The following is a 23,415-nucleotide window of genomic DNA, read 5'->3' as shown; positions in this document are numbered from 1 at the left end:
CCTGGGCATGCAGGGAGTTCTAGTCCTTTCCTCTTATATCCCCTCCCTGAAATATTCTCTATCGGATATCCCATAATACCTACGTGGATATGCTGGGAGTTGTAGTCCTCTCCTCATATACCCCCTCTCTAAAATATCATCTGATAGCCCATAACTACCTGGACATTCTTGATGTTGTAGTTCTCTCCCCTTATACCTCATCCCTGTAATGTCCTCTGTTATCACACATTAACAGCCTGGACATGCTGGGAGTTGTAGTCCTCTTCTCATACCTCCTCCTTGCAGCATCTTCCGATATCTTATAATAACAGCCTGAACATGCTGGGAGTTGTAGTCCTCTCCTCTTATACCTCCTCCCTGTAATGTCCTCTGACGCTGGTATATAGATGACAGTTTCCATGTGTTGTCACCCACTGTCCCAGGTATGATGTTCTCCTTTTGGGGGTTTTGGAAAGTGGTCACCCAAAATAATTCTGGGTGCCTGGGTTCAGTCAAATGATTAGGTGATTGTGTAATGGACTCTCAGAAGGGTAAGAAATTTGTAAATAACTGTATTCTATACAAATATGAATAGTCTGTAAATAATAAAACAATGATTATGTCCAGCATACATGTTGTAAATGATGGAGCGCTTTCTGGCAGCGGTCACTATGACAACTACCCTCGATAACCACTAGGGCGCGCTCCACACTTCTAGATTTACATCAGCAGGAGAGACATGGGCAGCAGGCTCCTCCACCGCACACACGTGTGGTTTAAACTACACTTCCCAGAGAGCTTTGCGGCTGAAGCCCCCCCAGAGGTATGGCCACTCGTGCCTGTGTAGCGTACTGCTATGATGTACAGTACAGGCAGGATGGAGGGCAGCTGAAAGACTGGATTGCTGGAAGACACGTCAGCTGTGCGGAAGGGAGCATGAGCTGCCTGGTGTCTATGAGGAAATCAGGTGAGAGCTGCCGGGTGTAATGGCTTCTGTCCCTCCAGGGGGCCCATAGATTAACCCTGTGTGTGACTTCATGGCATAGAGCTGTAGTTCTAGTGCATGTACTGTGTGATGCCAGTGGCAGCCATACAAGTGGCTGTAGGTATGACCGCCCCAGCACAGCCTGACATAGCCTTACATGTATGTGGTGAAAGCTGGGGACACGCGCTGCCTACAACAGTGCGGAGAGCAGCGTGACTTCCGTTATTTCCTATGGGAAATATAGTCACATGCAGCCTCGCCGCACCACAGACATGTCCGGAAATGAGACACTAGTCACTAGAGATGTTGTGTTCTCATAGAGAATAATGGACGTCATACTGCGACTTTATCGTGTCTTTATGTTAAACATGTTTTTAAAGAACCTTCGGTGATGTTATACTAACTTTGTTTGAGCAATTTTGTTTTCAGGTTCGGCGTACAAGGTTCGGGTTATCTAAGAATTCCGTCATGGATTTCGCTACCACGGACCGTAGCGCAATTCTATGACCGCATGCACCACGGAAGCCTATAAGAGGCATTCCGTCATAATAGAAGTCCTGTTCTGGCGGACCCGCTCCTATCCCTGGAATGGCTATTTTTGGAAGATGGCGATGAAGCCATGCAGGCACAGTGCGCTCTCCTTCACTTTGGGGGACCCCATTCTTGACATAGGTGTGGGTCCCGCCTCTGGCACCCACTTCTATCTGACATCCTCGTGCAGGGATGGCCAATTTGCGGTTCTTCAGATGTTTCAAAACTACAACTCCCAGCATGACCAGTCTGCCTACAGCTATCAGCCTACATCAGGGCATGGTGGGAGTTGTAGTTTTACAACAGCTGGAGAGCCGTAGGTTGGTCATCCCTGTCCTAGTGATATGCCATCAATGTCCCAGATGGGACAACCCCCTTATAAAAAATCCTGCAGTTTTTGCACTGGCCCCTACGCCTAATTATTGGCATCGCTTCTTAGTTTGTATAGATCACTTTTCAGCAATCGCAGCGGAGAGCGTCACAGCCAGGGAGAAAAAAACACTCGCCTTCTCCCTGGCGGTAGCGCTCTCCGCTGTGATTGGACCGCGGCACAGCCAGGAAGAAGGAGAATCCCATTAAGGAACCCTGGCGTCTCCTCCCTGTACCGATGCTCAGGATTAACATACTGAGCGCGAAAATTGCAGCGGGGCGTAGGAGCAATATTTTAAACAATCAGGCAGGGTGGCAGAATCAGCGGGTGGGGGGGCTTTGGGGGGGATGGGTACCCCACCCCGCAAGTAAAGGTATTTATCTCAATTAATAAAAAACCATGAAAGGTCCTCTTTAACATATACGTCATGTATAGGACAAAAGCGTGAACACAGCCCTAGGCATTTACCGTCTTGATAACGCAGCCTCACTATGACCTATCTCCTCGTACATGACATTTTATTTTTTACGTCCACAGAACAATTTTTTGTGTCTCCTGAATTTGGAGTAAAGCAATGGTAGAGCAGATTATCGCTAGGGATCCACTAGCAGGAGATCTGAAATGCAGCCTCTTTGTGTCTGCCCTCCGCAGCTACAAGAGAGACTCCGTCCTAAGACCGTTTCCTCCCTTCTATACCAGTGACGAATACAAAGACTTCGACACCTTGGTGAGTACATCATCCGTACGTGCCTCCGTTGTCAGTTATTGGATTACCTGCAACACAGAGTATCCTCCATTATGGCCCCTTTTCACATGAGCGAGTTTTCCGCGCGGGTGCAATGCGTGAAATGAACACATAGCACCCACACCGAATCCTGACCCATTCCTTTCAATGGGTCTGCGCACATGAGCGTTGTTTTTAATGCATCATTTCTACGTTGTGTGAGAATCGCAGCATGTTCTACATTCTGTGTTTTTTACGCAGCCCTGGCCCCATTGAAGTGAATGGGGCTTCAGTGAAAAACGTATTGCTTCTAGATGTAATGTGCTTTTCACTGATGGTTGCTAGGACGTGGTGTCCAGGAGGCCGTCCTATCAGTGACTCTATGACTGTGTATACAGAGACAGCTGTCAATCACTGATAGGACCGCCTCCTGGACTTCAAAGCCAAAATGAGCAGGAATTTAAATGGATAAGTTAAAAGTTTTACTGAATCTTTTCCCATAAAACCATAGATCAGTCTGCTCAGCTCCTCCTGCTCTATAACTTGCTCCCTAAGGATTATTTTGCATTTTCATGGCTACAGGTTCCTTTTAAATTCTGAAGTCTGAATAATAAAATAAAGAGCTCCATGCAGTCATCAAATCTGAAACTAATGTTATACTAGCTTCTAGCTACCTACAGGCGTGGTAATTTGTGAAAGCCACTTATTGAGCAATCATTTTGAGTTTATTGAATGTTCCTTAGGCCCCTTTCAGACGAGCGAGTGTCACACTCCGGACTCGCAGCATGAGTATGCAGATGCTCCTGTCCTGACCTCCCAGCACTGCCGGGGTCACATAGCATTATATTAATTTATGATGCTGTGTAACCCTTAGATTTCTGGGTGTAGTGTATAACTCTGACAGCATTATGTTATCCAATACATTTCAGAACTGTAAGGGTTACATGGCATCATTAATCAATATAATGCTTTGCGACCCCAGCAGTGCTGGGAGGTCAGGACGGATGCTCTCCCTGACACACGCTGCGAGTCCGATGCGTGGGACTCGCTCGTGTGAAAAGGGGCCTTATGGTTTATACTAAGAGGTGTAATACTTAATGAGGATTAAGCTTATTTTTAGAATTATTTAGAGAGAGTTTGTTACCAATAAATTCACAGTTCAACCAGGCACAATGCCTTGTAGGTCTAGCTCAGCTGAATTTAATGATCACTAAGCAATCCGTTTCTTCATTCTGGAGAAAAAATAACTTTTAATCTTTATGCGAATAAGCAGTAAAGTGCACTGAGGTCGGGCCCAAGTCACTCTGTGCACCCTTGCTCCTCGTGCAATCCATCCCAGCCCTTTGCTCTCCTTCCTGACTGACAGGGTCAGGTCAGGTGAGATGACTATGCAGGAACCTGGCCCCATAATTCAAGAAGTAGAGGGAATGGCTGGCAGAGGAATCAGGAGGAGCAAAGGTGCACAGAGTGGTTTGGACCCGCCCTGGGTGCACTTTACTACTTATTTATGTATGAAATTAAAGTACACTGCTCAAAAAAATAAAGGGAACACAAAAATAACACATCCTAGATCTGAGTTAATTAAATATTCTTCTGAAATACTTTGTTCTTTACATAGTTGAATGTGCTGACAACAAAATCACACCAAAAAAAAATGGAAATCAAATTTTTTAACCCATGGAGGTCTGGATTTGGAGTCACCCTCAAAATTAAAGTGGAAAAACACACTACAGGCTGATCCAACTTTGATGTAATGTCCATAAAACAAGTCAAAATGAGGCTCAGTAGTGTGTGTGGCCTCCACGTGCCTGTATGACCTCCCTACAACGCCTGTGCATGCTCCTGATGAGGTGGCGGACGGTCTCCTGAGGGATCTCCTCCCAGACCTGGACTAAAGCATCTGCCAACTCCTGGACAGTCTGTGGTGCAACGTGACGTTGGTGGATAGAGCGAGACATGATGTCCCAGATGTGCTCAATTGGATTCAGGTCTGGGGAACTGACGGGCCAGTCCATAGCATCAATGCCTTCGTCTTGCAGGAACTGCGGACACACTCCAGCCACATGAGGTCTAGCATTGTCTTGCATAAGGAGGAACCCAGGGCCAACCGCACCAGCATATGGTCTCACAAGGGGTCTGAGGATCTCATCTCGGTACCTAATGGCAGTCAGGCTACCTCTGGCGAGCACATGGAGGGCTGTGTGGCCCTCCCAAAGAAATGCCACCCCACACCATTACTGACCTAATGCCAAACCTGTCATGCTGGAGGATGTTGCAGGCAGCAGAACGTTCTCCACAGCGTCTCAAGACTCTGTCACGTCTGTCACATGTGCTCAGTGTGAACCTGCTTTCATCTGTGAAGAGCACAGGGCGCCAGTGGCGAATTTGCCAATCTTGGTGTTTTCTGGCAAATGCCAAACTGTAAGCACAACCCCCACCTGTGGACGTCGGGCCCTCATATCACCCTCATGGAGTCTGTTTCTGACCGTTTGAGCAGACACATGCACATTTGTGGCCTGCTGGAGATCATTTTGCAGGGCTCTGGCAGTGCTCCTCCTGTTCCTCCTTGCACAAAGGCGGAGGTAGCGGTCCTGCTGCTGGGTTGTTGCCCTCCTACGGCCTCCTCCACGTCTCCTGATGTACTGGCCTGTCTCCTGGTAGCGCCTCCATGCTCTGGACACTACGCTGACAGACACAGAAAACCTTCTTGCCACAGCTCGCATTGATGTGCCATCCTGGATAAGCTGCACTACCTGAGCCACTTGTGTGGGTTGTAGACTCCGTCTCATGCTACCACTAGAGTGAAAGCACCGCCAGCATTCAAAAGTGACCAAAACATCAGCCAGGAAGCATAGGAACTGAGAAGTGGTCTGTGGTCACCACCTGCAGAACCACTCCTTTATTAGGGGTGTCTTGCTAATTGCCTATAATTTCCACCTGTTGTCTATCCCATTTGCACAACAGCATGTGAAATTGATTGTCACTCAGTGTTGCTTCCTAAGTGGACAGTTTGATTTCACAGAAGTGTGATTGACTTGGAGTTACATTGTGTTGTTTAAGTGTTCCCTTTATTTTTTTGAGCAGTGTACATTTTGTCCAGAAGGAAGCGCCAGAACACTAAAGGTGGATTTGCACTGTCCAACTGAATAGGCAATTATTGGGAAGTGTTCCTTCCCAATAATTGCCTGCTTGTCAGTGTGGGTGAAGAGCTGCATTTACATGAAGCGGTTACCTCCACTGTAGGGGGGTGGCAATGGTTACTGCTATCGCTTATTCTCATACAGATATATTGTTTGTGGGCAGCAGATCGCTGTTCACACAGCACGATTTAATGTTCAGAAATGATGATTGCGGTTTCCACATGAAATATCATTTCACCTGATGAATGAGTGTCCTATCTCGTTCATCAGGTGATCTGCGGCAGGTTTACACGGGCCGATTATCGGGAATGAGTGTCGGGCTGAAATTCAAGCCGTGTACATCGGCCATAAATGAAAGGTATCATTACTTTCTAATCTGTATTGAAGCCTGTCTTTGTTTTTGGTAGATCGCCGACACCAACGTCTTACCCAGTCTCCAGGACTTCATCCAAAACAAGTCGAAGTTAGACCAGAAACTCCTCAGCCTGTTAAGCTGGGTTCTGTCAGAGAAGCTTTTCACCATCAAATGCCTCAAAAAGGAAAAGGTAAATGTGTTCTTTAAATGAAAAGAATAAAAACAGGCACTCACCTGCTGGTATGTCTATAGTAGATAATGTTTATATAATAAAATCACACGTAAAATAGAATATAAAATACAAAATACAATGTATCATAAAATCAATATGCACTGGGATCAATGGTCTTGGCACATATAATTTGATCTTGTTCAATCTATATATAGCTAGCAGGATGGATATATTGCTTGGTGACAATATGCTTCAAAGAATACTTGCTTCAATCAGTTAAATTACTAGAATAAACTAAATACCCGCCAAAAATAATTCATATAATTGTGCATATAAGTGATTAGTGAAATCAATATCCTGTAAATGTAATCAAACAATCAATGTCCTGTGAAAAAAAAGTCTTCTTATGTGAAAGCTATGTCCATACAATATATCACTGATGTGGCAGTATAGGTCAACGGATTTCCTCTGTTGGTATTATAAGTTTCAACAGCATACAGAGTCCGCACTCAGGGTTAAGTAAGGCATATATATTAGAGTATAAAAGATGATCGGGTTTAGTAATTGGGGCGTCCCCCTATTTATAAACCCTCTTACCTTACCCTATAGAATGCCTGTCGCTTATATAGTTGATGCTCCAATAGTTGCTGGCTCCTTTGTATCTCCCAAAATAGGATCCGATACTTTTAGTTTCCTGCTTGTTGTTTTCTGGCCTCGGCGTTCCACGTAGCCACTGAGGAAGAGGGAGAACCCTCGAAACGCGTCTGGCTGGTCCTGCGAGTGACAAAACTACCCACCTGAACCTGAGCAAAGACCTATCCAATATTGGTCAACATAAGATCTCCATACAGATCCAAACGCCAGTGAAAGAGAAGCTGGCTCAACCTATCGCGAGATTACGCGAACCCTGCAGAGTGCTTCCTGGATGGTGACACGCAAGGAGACCACGTGGAACGCCGAAGCCAGAAAACAACAAGCAGGAAACTAAAAGTATCGGATCCTATTTTGGGAGATACAAAGGAGCCTGGTTCTGTTGGGTCTCACATTACCTCCAGTTGAGACAATTGAGAAAACAAGTATTAAACATCTGTCACTTAAAACTGTGTTTCTGGTGCCTATAACCACAGCAAGATGGGGTGAGCGAAATTTAACCCTTCTCAGTTAGGGAAGATGCGTACTTCAGTATATATTGACCTCACGTTCCTGGAGATATTTGATAGTTCTCAGCATATGGTGCCGTTGTGGAGGCGAGGGGAAAAACTGAATTAGTCTTACTGGTAGTTCCCTTTTCACGAAACCTCCACAACTGCACCGCCTAAGTTTTTAAGATTGTTTATTAACCTATTATAAACCCTGTTAAACAATAAGAGAGAATGGTTGTATGCATTTAGGGCCTGTCAAGTCTTGAAGACACTGAAGATAGTATGTAGGTGGGTCCTTTTTGAAGCCTCCTGTCCCTGCTCGGTAGGAGGAGGATAATCTCGGGGTATGGTGCCGTTGTGGAGGTTTCGTGAAAAGGGAATTACCAGTAAGACTAATTCGGGTTTCTGCTGTCACCACAGGCACCCTTTTATGTTGCTGTGTGGTGTAAAATAAGGACCTCTGTAGGACTGTAGCATGTCTTAAATTATGTCCAGTAACTCGTACTTTCATTTACAGTGATGGAAATTTCTTGAGTAAGTCATTCAGTTTTAAAACAAACCTAGTTTTATTGTATGAGTTGATTGATGTACCCGTGTGCATTTTAGCATCACTGTCTCTGAGTAAGGTCTCACATGGTGGAATGTTTTTTTTTGCTGCAAATCGAGGGCACTTCCACAGCAAAATCCAATTGTGTTATATACAGATTTTTGCTATGGATTCTCCCTATTTCACCCTGTATATTGAACGGGATCCGTTTGGAATCCAGTTTTTTTTTTTTTTTTTTTTTTTTTTCTGACAAAAAAAAAATCCAGATGTGAACAAGCACTAAACTGTGAATATAAGTGTTCAGCAAGGAACAATATCTGTACTCATATTGGAAACATACTGCACCCCAGCCTTGAGCTAATGCTGCCCCGTCCTTACTATTTTAGTTTGAGGAAATCCAGGCCTTGCCCGGCTCTCCCAGCCTTGCTCTGCCGACTCCTGACTTCCTGTTTGAAATACAATACTGCGAGAAGCTGAACGCCAAATTCCAGGAGATACGTGGCGAGATGGATGTCATGTATGCCCTGCACGGCAGCCGTCTAGAGAACTTCCATTCCATCCTGCACAATGGCTTGCACTGCCATCTAAACAAGGTGGGACAAAGTTGCATGCTGAGATGCTAATATCGCACATTGAGAACACTTGATTTGGGTATTTGTAAGGCTCTGTTCACATCATGATTTAAGTATACGTCACATCTATATGTTGGAAGTATTGCCCGAGGTATACATTTTGAAATATGCCTCTGAACAGCCCTACAATGTCATAAATCATCCATTGACCACAATGCTAGAAAAACATATACTGCGTGGTATATGTTTTTGTTTTGCAGTGGCCCACAGTACAGGAAAATGTGCTGCAGATTCGTATTCAGTTAAAAAAAAAAAAGTTTGTAGACACATATTACCTTGTTAGTCTCTTTTGGGTGAATTGAGACCCATGGCTACGTTCAACGTATGCGCTGGGAGCTTTCTGTCCTTTCCAGTTATATTCCTTTCAGAGATAAGTAGCACCAGTGGTGGCTCTCGCATATCTCTCCAATATGACTTAAAGAGGACCTTTCACTTGTAAAAACTATGTGAACTAAGTATGCTGCCATGTAGAGCGGCGCCCGGGGAGAAAAAAACCTCTCAGGCTGTGAGCTCTGCGCTGCGATTGGCCAGCGCTACAGCCTAGGAGAAGGAGACGCCCACAGGACAAGGGAAGACCCGCCTACTATAACTTACAGAGCAAAGGTACCGGAGGGCATAGCTGGAGAACGGAGCGGCGCCCGGGGATAATAGTAAGTGCGGTGAGATCCCCGGGCGCCGCTCTACATGGCAGCATACTTAGTTCACATAGTTTTTACAAGTGAAAGGTCCTCTTTAAAATTTTGGTAGTATGTTGTGGTGCGAGGTCATCTTAACCCCTTCGCTACCAACGGCATACATGTACGGCGCTGGTGGGGTCTTTAAACACGTGCGGGCACCATAGTCGATGGGTCTCTGCTGTTTCAAACAGTAGAGGCCCGCGACAGTACAGCCTTTAGATGCTGTGTTCAAGTGTGATCAAGGCATCTAAATGGTGAAAAACCTGGAAGCTCATGCTCCCCGTGTGGCAATCAGGGATGCCAGTCATTATTTCTAATAGGCTGGGTCTCTTTAAAGAAACACAGCATATTAGAGCTGCAGTTTCTATATTGGGTAGCAGGTGGCAGGCCAATATAGGAGATCAACAATTAGAGCATTACTATACTCCTTATAGGAGTATAGTAATAGTCTCTAAAAAATGAAATGGGGAACATTGTAGCCTCCTAGAGGGGTTACAAAAAAAAAAAATAAGCATCATGGGCATCACCGCGTATGAAAAAACTCGTATGAATAAAATATAAAAATATTTTTCTAATACGGTGAATTCCGTAACGAAAAAAAGTATCAAAATAGCTATTCACCATTTTTTCATCACTTCACTTACCCCTAAAAATTTAACAAAATGTGGTAAAACAAAAAGACACACAGACTCCAAAATGTTATAAAAAAAAACTGCAGATCATCTAGCAAACCATGAGCCCCCACACAGCTCAGTAAGCATAACTATAAAAAAGTTATGGGGGTCAGGATATGGTGAGTAAAAAAAAAAAAAAATAAAGTTTTGATTTATTTTTTCTGTATTTAAACATATAAAATCTATACATATGTGTTATCATTGTAATCATTCTGACCCAGAGAATGAAGGGCACAGGTCAGTTTTGCCGCATAGGGAACCCCGTAGGGACAAAATCTGTAAAACTGTGGAGGAATTGCGTTTCTTTTCCAATTCCACCCCATTTAGAATTTATTTCCTGCTTCCCACTACATTGTCTGCCATATTAAATGGTGGAATTAGAAAGTACAACTTGTCCTGCAAAAAACAAGCCCTCATATGGATATGTGAGCGGAAAAATAAAAAAGTTATGGCTCCAGGAAGACAGGAAATACAAATAAAAATGCAAAAACGAAAAAAACTCTGTTATCCTAAGGGTTAAAGTACCTCCATCATTCAGAAAACTACTTTGAAGGAACATTCAGGTCCAAAATGATCCCATGTTGTGCTTAGTGCAGGGCTTGAAGGGGCAACATATGACAGTGATTGTCTCTTTGGTTTTCTTTGGCTCCCTCCCTGTGTCATGCTCCACCCCTTAGGAGCAGTGCTATGCACAAAACAGTGTATACTTTTTGCCTGAAGTGTTCCTTTTAAAGGGCATCTGTCAGCAGATCTGTACCTATGACACTGGCTGACCTGTTACATGTGCACTTGGCAGCTGAAGACATCTGTGTTGGTCCCATGTTCGTATGTGCCCGCATTGCTGAGAATAATCTTTTAATATATGCAAATGAGCCTCTAGGAGCAACAGGGGCGTTACCATTACACCTAGAGGCTCTCTCTCCAACTGCCACGCTCTCTTCGCTTTGATTGCCAGGGATTCACGTCCCCACCTATCCCTTGGTTGAACTTGATGGACTTATGTCTTTTTTTTCAACCGTAATTACTATGTGATTGTGTTTTAGCTGCCTGGCCCTGTCACTCAAAGTGGAGAGGGCAAAGTAGTTGCAGAGAGAGCAGAGCCTCTAGGTGTAACGGCAACGCCCCCGTTGCTCCTAGAGGCTCATTTGCATATATTAAAACTTCATTTTTCTTAGCGATGCAGAAACATGGGACCGACACAGATGCCTTCAGCGGTCAAGAGCACATGTAATAGGTCAGCCAGTTTCATAGGCACAAATCTGCTGATAGATGCCCTTTTTAGTTATCTACAGGTGAAACGCGAAAAATTTTAATATCGTGCAAAGTTCATTTATTTCAGTAATGCACTTAAAAGGTGAAACTAACATATGAGAGACTCATTACATGCAAAGCGAGATATTTCAAGCCTTTATTTGTTATAATTTGGATGATTATGGCTTACAGCTTATGAAACCCCAAAGTCACAATCTCAGGCACCCTTTGCTCAGGTGGTATGGATTAATTAGCTGACTAGAGTCTGACACTTTGAGCCTAGAATATTGAACCTTTTCACAAAATTCTAATTTTAATTTGCATTACTGAAATAAATGAACTTTTGCACAATATTCTAATTTTAAGTTCCCTCTGTATAACTTTTGTCCATGGGTGTTTTCGTTTCTTTCTTCTATGTCTTTAACATGTATTCTCTTGGTCTTGTAGACCTCTTTATTTGGAGAAGGCACTTACTTAACCAGCGACCTGAGCCTAGCTCTTCTGTACAGCCCGCACGGCCATGGCTGGTCTCGCAGCATATTGGGCCCAATTCTTAGCTGTGTTGCAATGTGTGAAGTGATCGATCATCCTGATGTTAAGTGCCAAGTCAAGAAAAAAGGTGAGAGATGTTATCTTGTGTGCGTCCACAGAACATAAGCAGTTTAGTTGTTTGACTTCTTCATTTTTTATTTTATTTTTTGCTATGACATGTTCACTCTCATACTTGCTTTTATACATTCGTATTGATGTGTATTTTTTATTTACTTGGTGTCCATTCTGCTCAGACTCATCTGAAATCGATCGGAAACGAGCCAGAGCAAGGAACAGCGAGGGGGGAGATGTTCCAGAGAAATACGTTGTGGTGACCAATAATCAGTTGTTACGCGTGAAATACCTTCTTGTGTATTCTCAGGAGCAGCCGCAGAGGAGGTGAGTGCTCCAGTCGTTATTTTCTGTTAAAGCGGATCTCCTATTTGCCAAACGAGGCGCAGAAAATATTTTGTTGGGCTAATAGGAGAAGTCAGATAATACCCCGGACACGTAATTAGGAGTCTGGTGTGTTCATGAGGTGATTGACTGCTATGTACAGTACCTGCAAGCAGAGCAGCCCATTATATCACTGAGAGCATGTGGGAGCGCTCCCCTCGTGAACACACTGGAGTCATAAACTTTGGGGGAAATTTATTAAAGGCAATGTGTCGTCAGAAAATTAACGTTTCTGGTGTTCTTGTATCTTTAATAAAGAGTTTTTTTAAATAAAATACAATACAAATGTATAGTCAGATATGTACAAATTCAACCAAAGCTAAAGGAGGTAGGTGAACCAGACAGAGACATTACCATGCAAAAACAATGCACGTAAACCTTCAAAAGAGATGCCCCTGTTAAGCATACAACTATACTACATATACATGTATTAGTGTTTTTTATCAAATACAATACAAAAGTATAGTCCAATTTGTACAGAATCAACAGATCAGTAATATATTATAAGACTATCCAAAGCTAAAGAAGGACATTACCGTGCAAAAATAATACATGTAACCCTTCAAAAGGCAAAAATCACTTTCTATATTTGATACAAATGTATATAATCCTGCAATTTTCACACTGGCCATTAGGTCTAATGATTTCCTGTTCTGTACAGGTAAGGGTGGGTTCACACTAGCGTTATGGAGTCCGTTATGGCTTTCCATTATAACAGGGTTATAACGGAACATAACGGAATCCTCAAGACGGAAGGACGGATCCGTTTTGCTGCCCATAGACTTGCATTATGACGGAATGCAAAACGGACGCCTTTAAAAGGCATTCCGTTTGCTCTCCGTCCCAATAGAAGTCTATAGGAATCAAAACGGATCCGTCTGGTTCCCGTTATGCAAGACGGAAAACAAAGTCCTGTCGACAGGACTTTTTTTTCCGTCTTGCATAACGGGACCCAGACGGATCCGTTATGTTTTCCCTTAGACTTCTATTAGGACGGAGCAAAACGGAATGCCTCTTAAAGGGAACCTGTCACCGGGATTTTGTGTATGGAGCTGAGGACATGGGTTGCTAGATGGCCGCTAGCACATCCGCAATACCCAGTTCCCATAGCTCTGTGTGCTTTTATTGTATAAAAAAAACCATTTGATACATATGCAAATTAATCTGAGATGAGTCAGAGCTTGAAAATATGACTTCTCTGGTCACACAAGTAAGATATGACTCTTATGTTAATTTGCATATGTATCAAATCGTTTTTTTTACACAATAAAAGCACACAGAGCTATGGGGACTGGGTATAGCGGATGTGAAAGAGGCCATCTAGCAACCCATGTCCTCAGCTCTATGCACAAAATCCTGGTGACAGGTTCCCTTTAAAGGCTTCCGTTTTGCATTCCATCCTATGGATTCCGTTATGTTACGTTATAACCCTGTTATAACGGAAAGCCATAGCGGACTCCATAACGCTAGTGTGAACCCACCCTAACTTTTCAGTAGCTGTTATCGTTATCACCACAGACAGAATTACAATGATAAGTAACACCTCTCAATAGATAACACAGGATCCACCATTCACAGTTGGAGAGATTACTGCTTATCTGCTCGCTCCTGACCTCTGCACAGGTCACAGAGCATGCCTCGAAAACTCTCCCATAGAAGTCAATGGGATGAGCTCCTGTCCGTTGTCTATGGACCATGGGGCTGCTCTCAAAAGACATATAGTCTTGACATATTTTATGCCTAGTCGCCAGTGTGAAAATTGCAGGATTTTATAAAAAAAAATTCAAATCTAGATAGTGACATGGATTTTTATTTTAATTTTTTTGTTAAATCACCGAAATCTCTAAAAGAAATACAGTATGTTTACCAAAAATGTGATTTAAACAATTGGTCATTTTCTGATGACACGTTCCCTTTAAAACTGGTGTAAAGTAGACCTAGCTTAGTTGCCCATAGCAACCAATCAGATTCCACTCTCATTTTTCAGACCTCCTTTGCAAAATGTAAGTTGGAATCTGATGTTTTGATAAATCTGCCCCGCATAATGTCTGATATAGTCTTTGATTGTTCCTGTTAACAGAACAAAATAATATTTTTGTGCCTTCATGGCTAATAACAGTAAATTGGATGTGGCCCTATGCTCTACTACTCTTACATAGTGACAGATCCGCACTAAAGGAGTTTTCCTGTTTTACTAAATTAAAGGGAATGCATTATTAGAAAATGACCTATTGTTTTTTACTATCTATATTTAACCAACAAATTCTGCAGTTTTCACACTGGCCACTAAGCCTAGTAGTAGGCGCCACTTCTTTGTCTGTACAGATCACTTTACTGCAGTCAGTGCTTATCTATACACAGAGGTGATATCATTACAGGCAGGATTAGAATGACAGATAAGACTGGATCCACCATTCACAATAGATGATTGTTAACAACGATCTATTCTTATCTAGTCACAGAGCATGCCTAGAAATCTATGCTATAGAGGACAATAGGGTCACCTCCTGACCATTGTGCTTATGGACCATGGGGCTGCACTGTTAAGAACAGCTCAGGCAAGATGGCCGTCCCCATAATCATGTTCAGAAATTGAATTTAAAAAATCTGCAATCAGAAAATAAAACCAGATTATAAAAGAAGGATTGTGTTATCTGGTTTTTAACTGGCAGATACAATTTTTAGTAACCTATTTCCTTTAAGTTTATTCATTGTAAAATGGAAAGTAATGCTGATTTCTAATACACGTTGGCAACCAAATTTGTGGTTTCAAAATCTCTGATTGTAGTCATTGAATAGAAATCTTCATTCTTTGATTCCTGAGGATAAAACTCTGGACAGCACAGTTTGTTGCGAGAGAACGCAAGTGACCTTTTTGTATCTGTAAAAAGCCATATACCTGTGTGATCTTCCCAAGACCAGACAGATTATCAGTTTATGGCCAGTTTTAAATGATCGTATTCAGTGTAAGAAATTCTGCTCCGTATCAGAGGTATTTTGCATCCCGAATCCTACTCCTATGACATAGAACCATGGCGTTATAATGATTTAAAATTTGGTGTCTCTCTGCCAGACCTCAACTCTAATAATTTGTATTGACAGCAGTAACACGCGGCATTATAAATCATTATAATGCTGTGGGTCCTTGTCATAGGAGCAGCCTTCAGGACGACAAATATCTCTTACACACAGAACGTATTTCTTGCACTGAATGTTTGTGTGAAATTGCCCTATGGAATTGTGGCAAGGATTATTTTTAGTGGTTCTATCCCTTTAATTATTCCTTGGGGGGGTACTATCTCTCCTTGGGGAGAGCGCCTTAATCGGCATGAGGAGACTTATAAGCTATACAAGCTCCTCTGGAATTCTTGGAAGAAAGGGATGCAAATTAGCTCTTAACAAGCTCTGCCTCTGATGCCATCAGATGTAAGGCAACTATCCTATAAGTCAATATTTGACCCTTTAGTAGGCCTTGAGACATGACTCTAATATTAAATAAGCCAGCATCTCATCTGCAGACACCTGTTTTAGGTTGAGTGCTCCTCATCAGTGCAGAGAAGAGAATACTGGCTTAATTGGGTGAGAAACCTAGATCAGGACTTGGGTGTGGGGGGGGGGGGTGTACTATGTCTCCTTGGGGAAAGAGCGACTTGAGGAAGGTATGCAAATGAGCTCTTAAGAAACTCTGCCTCTAACGCCACCAGGTGTAAGGTAGCTATCCTGTAAGTCAATGTTTAATGTTAAATTAGCTCTTAACCCCTTCAGGACCGCCGCCATACATGTACAGCGGAAGTTCGGTCTTTAAACATGGCGCCCACTCCCACGTGCAGCTGGTGCCATAGCCGCCAGGTTTCTGCTGTTTAAAATAGTAGAGACCCGCTTCACATGTAGGCTAATCGCATACATTTTCCCCTTCAGATGCCGTGGTCAAATGTGACCACAGCATCAGAGCAGTCCGGAAGCGAAAGCAGCGCTGTTACATTGCTCTAATAGCCCGAAGCTTTAACCAGGCTTCTAAGTTTATTAGAGGAATATACCAATACAGGCCACTAGTATTGTTATATTTAGGGATGAGCGAATCGACTTCGGATGAAACATCTGAAGTCGATTCGCATAAAACTTTGTTCTAATACTGTACGAAGCAGGAGCTCCGTACAGTATTAGAATGTATTGGCTCCGATGAGCTGAAGTTATTACCTTTGGAACCAAACCAGAGTTCGGGAATTTATTTTTTACAGTACAAATTCATTTATTAAGTTATTACGCGAAGTCTCACGAGACTTCGAGAAGTAATAACTTCGGCTGATTGGAGCCAATACATTCTAATACTGTACGGAGCTCCTGCATTGTGAACAGTAGTAGAACAAAGTTTTATGCGAATCGACTTCGGATGTTTCATCTGAAGTCGATTCGCTCATCCCTAGTTATATTGAAAATTAAGTATTCAATGATGGCTATATAGCCATCAATGAACACAATGGGCAATCTAATGATTGCCAGTTATTGTCACCCAGGGTGACTTAAAAAAAAAAAGTAAAAAATAAAAAGTTTTTAAGAATATAAAAGTTCAAATCACCCCCATTTTCTTAAAATAAAAGTACTTAATAAAAAATAAAAACATCATGGGCGAAAATGCCCATACAATTAAAATATAACAATATTAATGGCATATGACAAATGGCACAACTGGGGGGAAAAAAACAGAAAAACAGCCAATTCGCCATTTTTAAAAAAATTTTTTTTTTTTAAAGTGATCAAAATGTCACACACTTCAAATTTTCACTGAAAAGTACAGATTGCCCTGCAAATAATGAGCCCTCACACCGCCCCATATACATAACTGCAAAAAAGTTTTACCGCATAGTGAACGGTGTAAAAAAATAAATAAAAAAAATTCAATTTAAAAAAATAACTTTTTCACCAATTCCACCCCATTTGGAATTTTTTTCCCACTACATTATATGCAACCGTAAATGGCGCCATTCGAAAGTACAACTTGTCCTGCAAAAAATAAGCCCTCAAAAGGCTATGTGAGTTAGGACTATGGGAAGGCAGGGAGTGAAAAACGAAAACGCAAAAATTTAAAATCACAGGGTCCTTTAAGAGTTAACATTGCCATTACCTACCCATTTATTTGAAAATTGCAGACGTTTTCATCATTTGATGACTAAAGGTCAGATGTTGAAACAGTAATGCCTGTTTAAGCTTCACAGTACTGGAAGGCTGGTTATGGTTGGAGCCGTGGAGGACTGTGGAGAGCTGCCTATATGGGTGACCAGCATGTAAAACGAATGGAATAGGAATTGATGCTATTCTTGGGTTGTGTCTAGCATTGCAGCGCAAGTGAATAAGGCTTAGCTACGATAGTGGGGAGTTGCCGATGGACAAGAGTGGCGCTATTTCCGGGAAAAAAATCACATAAAACGTTGGTGTGTACAATAGCGCTGTTAGGTTATCGAACTATATTTAAAGAGGACCTTTGCAATGAAAATCCACCCGAGTGTTAACCATTGGGGGAAGGGTGTCCATGCACAGTCTAAAACTCTCCCATCAGTGCTGCCAGTGTCAAACTGTACAGGGACCATTCACGGTGGCTCAGTGGTTACCACTGGTGCCTTGCAGTGCTGGGGTCCTAGGTTCGAATCTGACCAAGGACATCATGGAGTTTGTATGGGTTTCTTCACTTTTCCTCCAACACTGCAAAGACATACTACTAGGGACCTTAGATTGTGAGCTCCACAGGCACAGCAAGCAACGATCACCTCTGTAAAGTGCTGTGGAATATGTCACTGCTATATAAGTGAGTAAAATGAATAAAGAAATAATCGCACGCTGCTGGCAATTCATTTGTGAGCTTCTAGTAGGAATTATAGTGGAATAGCACAACATAGAGTATTAAGACTACATCCTCCAGAATTGTCCTTACATGAGGAATGCAAGTAGTTACTAAAACGGACATGTCAGGAGCGGTGGCAGCGCCTCTTTAATTACCTCACTACAAGAGCTCCAAATGTAGCCGAACTCTTGCAGTATCACCCGTTCTCGTATGTCCCGTTTTTCTGTATGTGTCCATGGTTTGTATTGTTCATTGTAGATGTATCTCTTAAACCTTTGCGCTTTCTTCATTTCTTCCTTTTCACTCACGCAGGTGCAGGCAGCCATCCTGGTTTTCAAGCCATCGGTTTGCTATCTTAATGACTTTGTACCTCTTTGTGCTGATTCTCATTGGGTTAAGCGGTTCGAAGACTTTTATGCATCACTGGAACAGACTTTTAAGCTGAAGGCCTTGGTCTTTTCTCTGCAGACTGCACCAGAAGCCTTAGCTATGGATTTATACCATAGCCATTCGGACTTTACGCTTTAACTTCTTCAAGCAAAAAAAAAGCATTCCAATTCTTACAAACTTTGATGTCATTCACGAGCGGCATGGAAAAACCGAGAGTCTTTTTTATTTTTATTAATATTCCTACAGAAACTTGGAATTTTAATATCACTAAGCAATAGAACAATCTAAGATACACGAAGAAGATTCTAAAGGATACGTGAAAAAGTGCACCTTAACTGAGACCTGGAGCTAAAGTTCTAAAGACTTTGATGATAAAAGTGTAACTGTTTATATTGTCAGATCAGAATATAAGTGGCACAGCAATGTTAGGTTTTCTGCTGCTCCCATTCACATTTAACAGCCGAAAAATATAACAAAACTGACTTTTTATCCTCATCGTAGACATTGGTAATTAAATACTAATGTCATTCTTGTAAAATGTGTTATTTATGAGTGATGGAATGAGACCTGCATGTACACTCGGGATGAAGTTCCAGACCAGGATTTTTCCTACAGTCTAATAACAAAACAACAAAAAAAAAAAAATATATATATATATATATATATATATATATATATATATATATATATATATATATATATATATATAAATATCTGTAATATGGTGTAAACTTGGGCTGTCTGGAAAAAAAAAATTTAAGAAAACCTAGTTGGTCCAAATTTCGCCCAAATTTTAGACAGATTCTAGGCGCAGACACATTAGGACACCTAGGCCAAAGTATCTACGTCAGGCCTCATGCACACAGATGTATTATAGTTCAGTACAAGCTCCAAACTGAGCCGAATATGGCACCCATAGCACAGAGCCCATGTGTACACTTTATCACTTTAATCTGCTGGATTCCATACAGATTGAAAAAAAATTGAAGCATGCTTGTAAGGGGGGTTAGAAAGTTATGGGTGTACCTGCACACGGTACCCAACTGGAGGTGACTCATACATGAACATCGGTTTAGGGTACTTTCACACTTGCAGCAGAGGATTCCGGCAAAATGTATGCAAGCTGATGGCTTTTGTCAGATGGATCCGGATGCGGATCCGTCTGACAAATGGATTAAAATGCCAGATCCGTCTCTTCGGTGTCATCCGGAAAAACGGATCCGGTATAAATCTTTTTTGCATTTCAGACCGGAATGCCGGATCCGTTTTGCCGGAACACGACTGATCCGGCACTAATACATTTCAATGTAAATTAATGCCGGCAAGTGTTTCGTCTTTTTGGCCGGAGAGAAAACTGCAGCATGCTGCGGTATTTTTTCCGTCCTGAAATAGCAAAAAGACTGAACTGAAGACATCCTGATGCATCCTGAACGGATTGCTCTCCATTGAGAAGGCATTAGGATAAAACTGATCATTTTTTTCCGGTATTGAGCCCCTAGGACGGAACTCAATGCCGGAAAAGAATAACGCTAGTGTGAAAGTACCCTTATTCAGATTGAGGTGACAAGCATACGGTTAGTCTCTTAGAAAGGGCACAAACATGATGTTGCGGTATTGTGGCGCAGAGCTTGGTGGTTACATGCGCTTAAATGTGAGGCACAGGAGTTGGTGGTTATCAGTAGCATTAGAACTGTCTCTATATGCAGGTTCTATAATATATCTACAGGTGGTTTCCAATGGTATCTGAACAGTCTCTGTACTCCTCAGGTGTTTCTATACACAACAAAAGTCATCTGTCAGGTATCTGGGTGTAGTGATCCCGGTCCGGTCCAGTGAGTAAAACTCATTTGTTAAAGGGGTATTTTCTAGTTGTGATAAGTTATCCCCTATCCATACGATGGGGGATAACTATTAGATCGGTAGGTGTCCTTCTGCTGGGACCCCCCATTTATCACAAGAAGTGGTACCCCATACTGCTTGGAGCCTCCCGAAATAAACAGAGCAGCAGGTCAGGCATGTGCTTTGCAGTTCCTGTCGCTCCATTAATCTCTGTGGGATTTCCAGAGACAGCCAAGTACAGAGCCTGGGTATTTCTTTAACTCACTATAGAGATGAATGGGGTGGCATTGTGCATGCCCCACCTGTTGCTCCATTCATTTTGGGGGCTCCAAGGGGTAATTAAGTCCCTGTGCTCATGATCGGAAGGGTCCCACCGGTAGGACCCGCAACAATCTAATAGTTGACCCTTTAAATCTTCAAAAAATGGTGAGGAATTAGACACTATGGACAGCTTTCACATGGGAAAATGTATTTTTTACTTGTGGTAAGGCTGGTTACAGCCTGGATTTGTGGGTGGGGCTGCCCTCTATATAATCCCAAGCGGCCTCACCCTGGGGACGGTCGCTTCGTGCTTCTACCTCCAGCCCGTTCCGTCACTTCCGGGGTTCCCAGCCTACATCACTTCCGGGTAAGTCACGGCTCTCCTTAAACGGGTCCTTCCCTTCCCAGGTTGGGTGGAGATGCTGTTTTCCGGTTATCTAATGTACCATTTCGGGCTCAGGACTTAATTTATGAGCTTGTTGTTTATACCTAGGTGCTGATAAATTTTTCCAAAATGAACAGGGCTGCAGTACCATCAGATATCCAGTCTTCCCGTTCAGCCAAGTAGCTGCTCAGCTTCCTGAATTTCTTCAGGTATCACGCACACGTCATTTTGTCTGTTTTCCATGCTTCTTGTCTCGCTCTCACACATCATCTGTAGTCTCCCTGGATCGCCCAGGTTCGTTCTGTTTCTGTCATCCTGGATCACCCAGGTACACGCTGTCTCTGTCATTCTGGATCGCCCAGGCTCACTCTCTCTGTCATCCTGGATCGCCCAGGCACACGCTGCCTCTGTCATCCTGGATCACCCAGGCCCGCTCGGTCCCCGTCATCCTGGTTCGTCCACTCACGTTCCGTCCAGGCCTTCCTAAGCACGTCGGGTCCACTTACACGGACACTTTCTCCAATTTGTCTTCTACATGCACCTCCAGGGTTAATTTTCAGCCTGATTCACTCGGGTATTCTTGTTGGCCAGTGTCCACCTGAATCGCTCAGGTCCACGTACTGGCTGTCTTTTCCTAAAATAACTCAGACGGCAGACACCATCAGGGTCCATCTTAGTTTCCACCCCATACCTTTCCGGTGCCTTTCCTGAAACCTCTCAGGACATTTAACAGCCTGGCACCTGCCTGAATCGCTCAGGCCCATGTCTCCACCATGTCGCTCGGGTCTCCTTTTCTATCACGGCACGTACACGTCCAGGATCGCCCAGGTTCAGGTACTTCATCCTGAGTCACCCAGGACCTCACTCGATTCACTCAGGTCCATTCGGCTTGTCACCAGATTCGTTTTTAGTTCCTCTAGTCACCAAATCACCCGACTCCGTCCTCGGCACATTCCGGCCCTCTTTTCCCGGCAATCCGCATCTTCAGGTCCTCCCTCTCATTCATTTTTTCGCCACTCTCATTCTTCCTTGCTCCCCGTCCACGGTCCTCCGTTCCCTCTTCTTCCTTCTCTTCCCGGCTCCCCTAAAGCGGTGTTTATTAAAAAAATAATAATAATAAAATAAAATTGGTACAAGTACTTTTTCAGTACACCTGACCTGGGGGTATCTACAACTGTAATTAGTTATAATTGCATGTATTGTTATGTATTTCATTTATTTGGCAGTACATTCCAGCCGAGAAGGTATGGTTGGCATTGGTTGGCAGGAACGGGGCTGGCCGACCTGTTTCTCCATTCTTGGTGGGAGTGGGCTGGTCCTGCTTCTTGCTAGGGAGGGGGGGAGTTCAAGTATGGAGACAGAGAGAAGAGGAAGCACATGCCAGAGCTTCTACTCCTGGGAACAATAGATGAGACCAAAAAAAAAAAAAAAAGAGCTTCAAGAAAGCAGCTGAGAGACCAGACACCGGTGCGGGGTCAGGGACTGCAGCTCTTATTCCCATCACCTATACTACCACTAGCCCAGGTCAAGTTCAAGTCTGAACCTCCAGTGGACCCCTATACCCACAAGTGCCAATCAATTGCTCCACAATCGCTCTATGCCTCCTCGACAGGTGCCAGAAACTGCACCTTCCATTGCTGCTACTAGATGTAACACAAGTTATCCCTTCTAGTGTAGCTGACTCCATGAATGTTGTCTTGGTAGTGGGGTTTGTTGCCGTGCTATTTTCCGGTTTCCTAATGTACCATTTTGGGCAAATCTTTCTTAAAACAAGCAGGGCTGCGGTACTGTCTGATATCCAGTCCTCCCGATTAGCCAAGTAGCTGCTCAACAGCTTCCTGAATTCTTCAGGTATCACGCATACGTCTTTTGTCTGTCTTCCCTGCTTCTTGTCGCACTCTCACATCATCTGATGTCTCCCTGGATCACCCAGGCCCACGCTGCCTCTGTCATCCTGGATCGCCCAGGCTCGCTCTACCTCTGTTATACAGGATCGCTCTGTCATCCTGGATCGCCCAGGCTCGCTCTGCGCCTGTCATCCTGGATCGCCCAGGCTCGCTCTGCGCCTGTCATCCTGGATCTCCCAGGCTCGCTCTGCGCCTGTCATCCTGGATCTCCCAGGCTCGCTCTGCGCCTGTCATCCTGGATCGCCCAGGCTCGCTCTGCGCCTGTCATCCTGGATCGCCCAGGCTCGCTCTGCGCCTGTCATCCTGGATCGCCCAGGCTCGCTCTGCGCCTGTCATCCTGGATCGCCCAGGCTCGCTCTGCGCCTGTCATCCTGGATCGCCCAGGCTCGCTCTGCGCCTGTCATCCTGGATCGCCCAGGCTCGCTCTGCGCCTGTCATCCTGGATCGCCCAGGCTCGCTCTGCGCCTGTCATCCTGGATCGCCCAGGCTCGCTCTGCGCCTGTCATCCTGGATCGCCCAGGCTCGCTCTGCGCCTGTCATCCTGGATCGCCCAGGCTCGCTCTGCGCCTGTCATCCTGGATCGCCCAGGCTCGCTCTGCCTCCGTCATCCTGGATCGCCCAGGCTCGCTCT

General features: G+C 43.7%; 1 protein-coding gene across 1 annotated transcript; it reads left to right on the top strand.

Moving 5' to 3' along the window:
* Positions 1–846: 846 nt before the first annotated feature.
* PARP16 (poly(ADP-ribose) polymerase family member 16) lies at positions 847–18,585 on the top strand. Its single transcript, XM_040414278.1, has 7 exons — positions 847–946; positions 2,403–2,592; positions 6,137–6,274; positions 8,332–8,538; positions 11,627–11,798; positions 11,965–12,109; positions 18,315–18,585. The coding sequence occupies exons 2-7, from the start codon at positions 2,440–2,442 to the stop codon at positions 18,445–18,447; spliced, it is 948 nt and encodes a 315-aa protein (XP_040270212.1). The 5' UTR covers positions 847–946; positions 2,403–2,439; the 3' UTR covers positions 18,448–18,585.
* The last annotated feature ends 4,830 nt before the right edge of the window (positions 18,586–23,415 follow it).

Source organism: Bufo bufo, chromosome 1, assembly GCF_905171765.1.
Source record: "Bufo bufo chromosome 1, aBufBuf1.1, whole genome shotgun sequence".
Lineage (NCBI taxonomy): Eukaryota > Metazoa > Chordata > Amphibia > Anura > Bufonidae > Bufo > Bufo bufo.
This window is presented reverse-complemented; position numbering and strand designations above follow the sequence as displayed.

Bases quoted from the DNA above. Each gene is read 5' to 3' on its own strand.
- PARP16 (XM_040414278.1), top strand. From the start codon at position 2,440: ATGGTAGAGCAGATTATCGCTAGGGATCCACTAGCAGGAGATCTGAAA. The intron at 6,275-8,331 runs GTAAATGTGTTC...TTACTATTTTAG, and splicing joins AATGCCTCAAAAAGGAAAAG to TTTGAGGAAATCCAGGCCTT. The intron at 11,799-11,964 runs GTGAGAGATGTT...CATTCTGCTCAG, and splicing joins GTGCCAAGTCAAGAAAAAAG to ACTCATCTGAAATCGATCGG.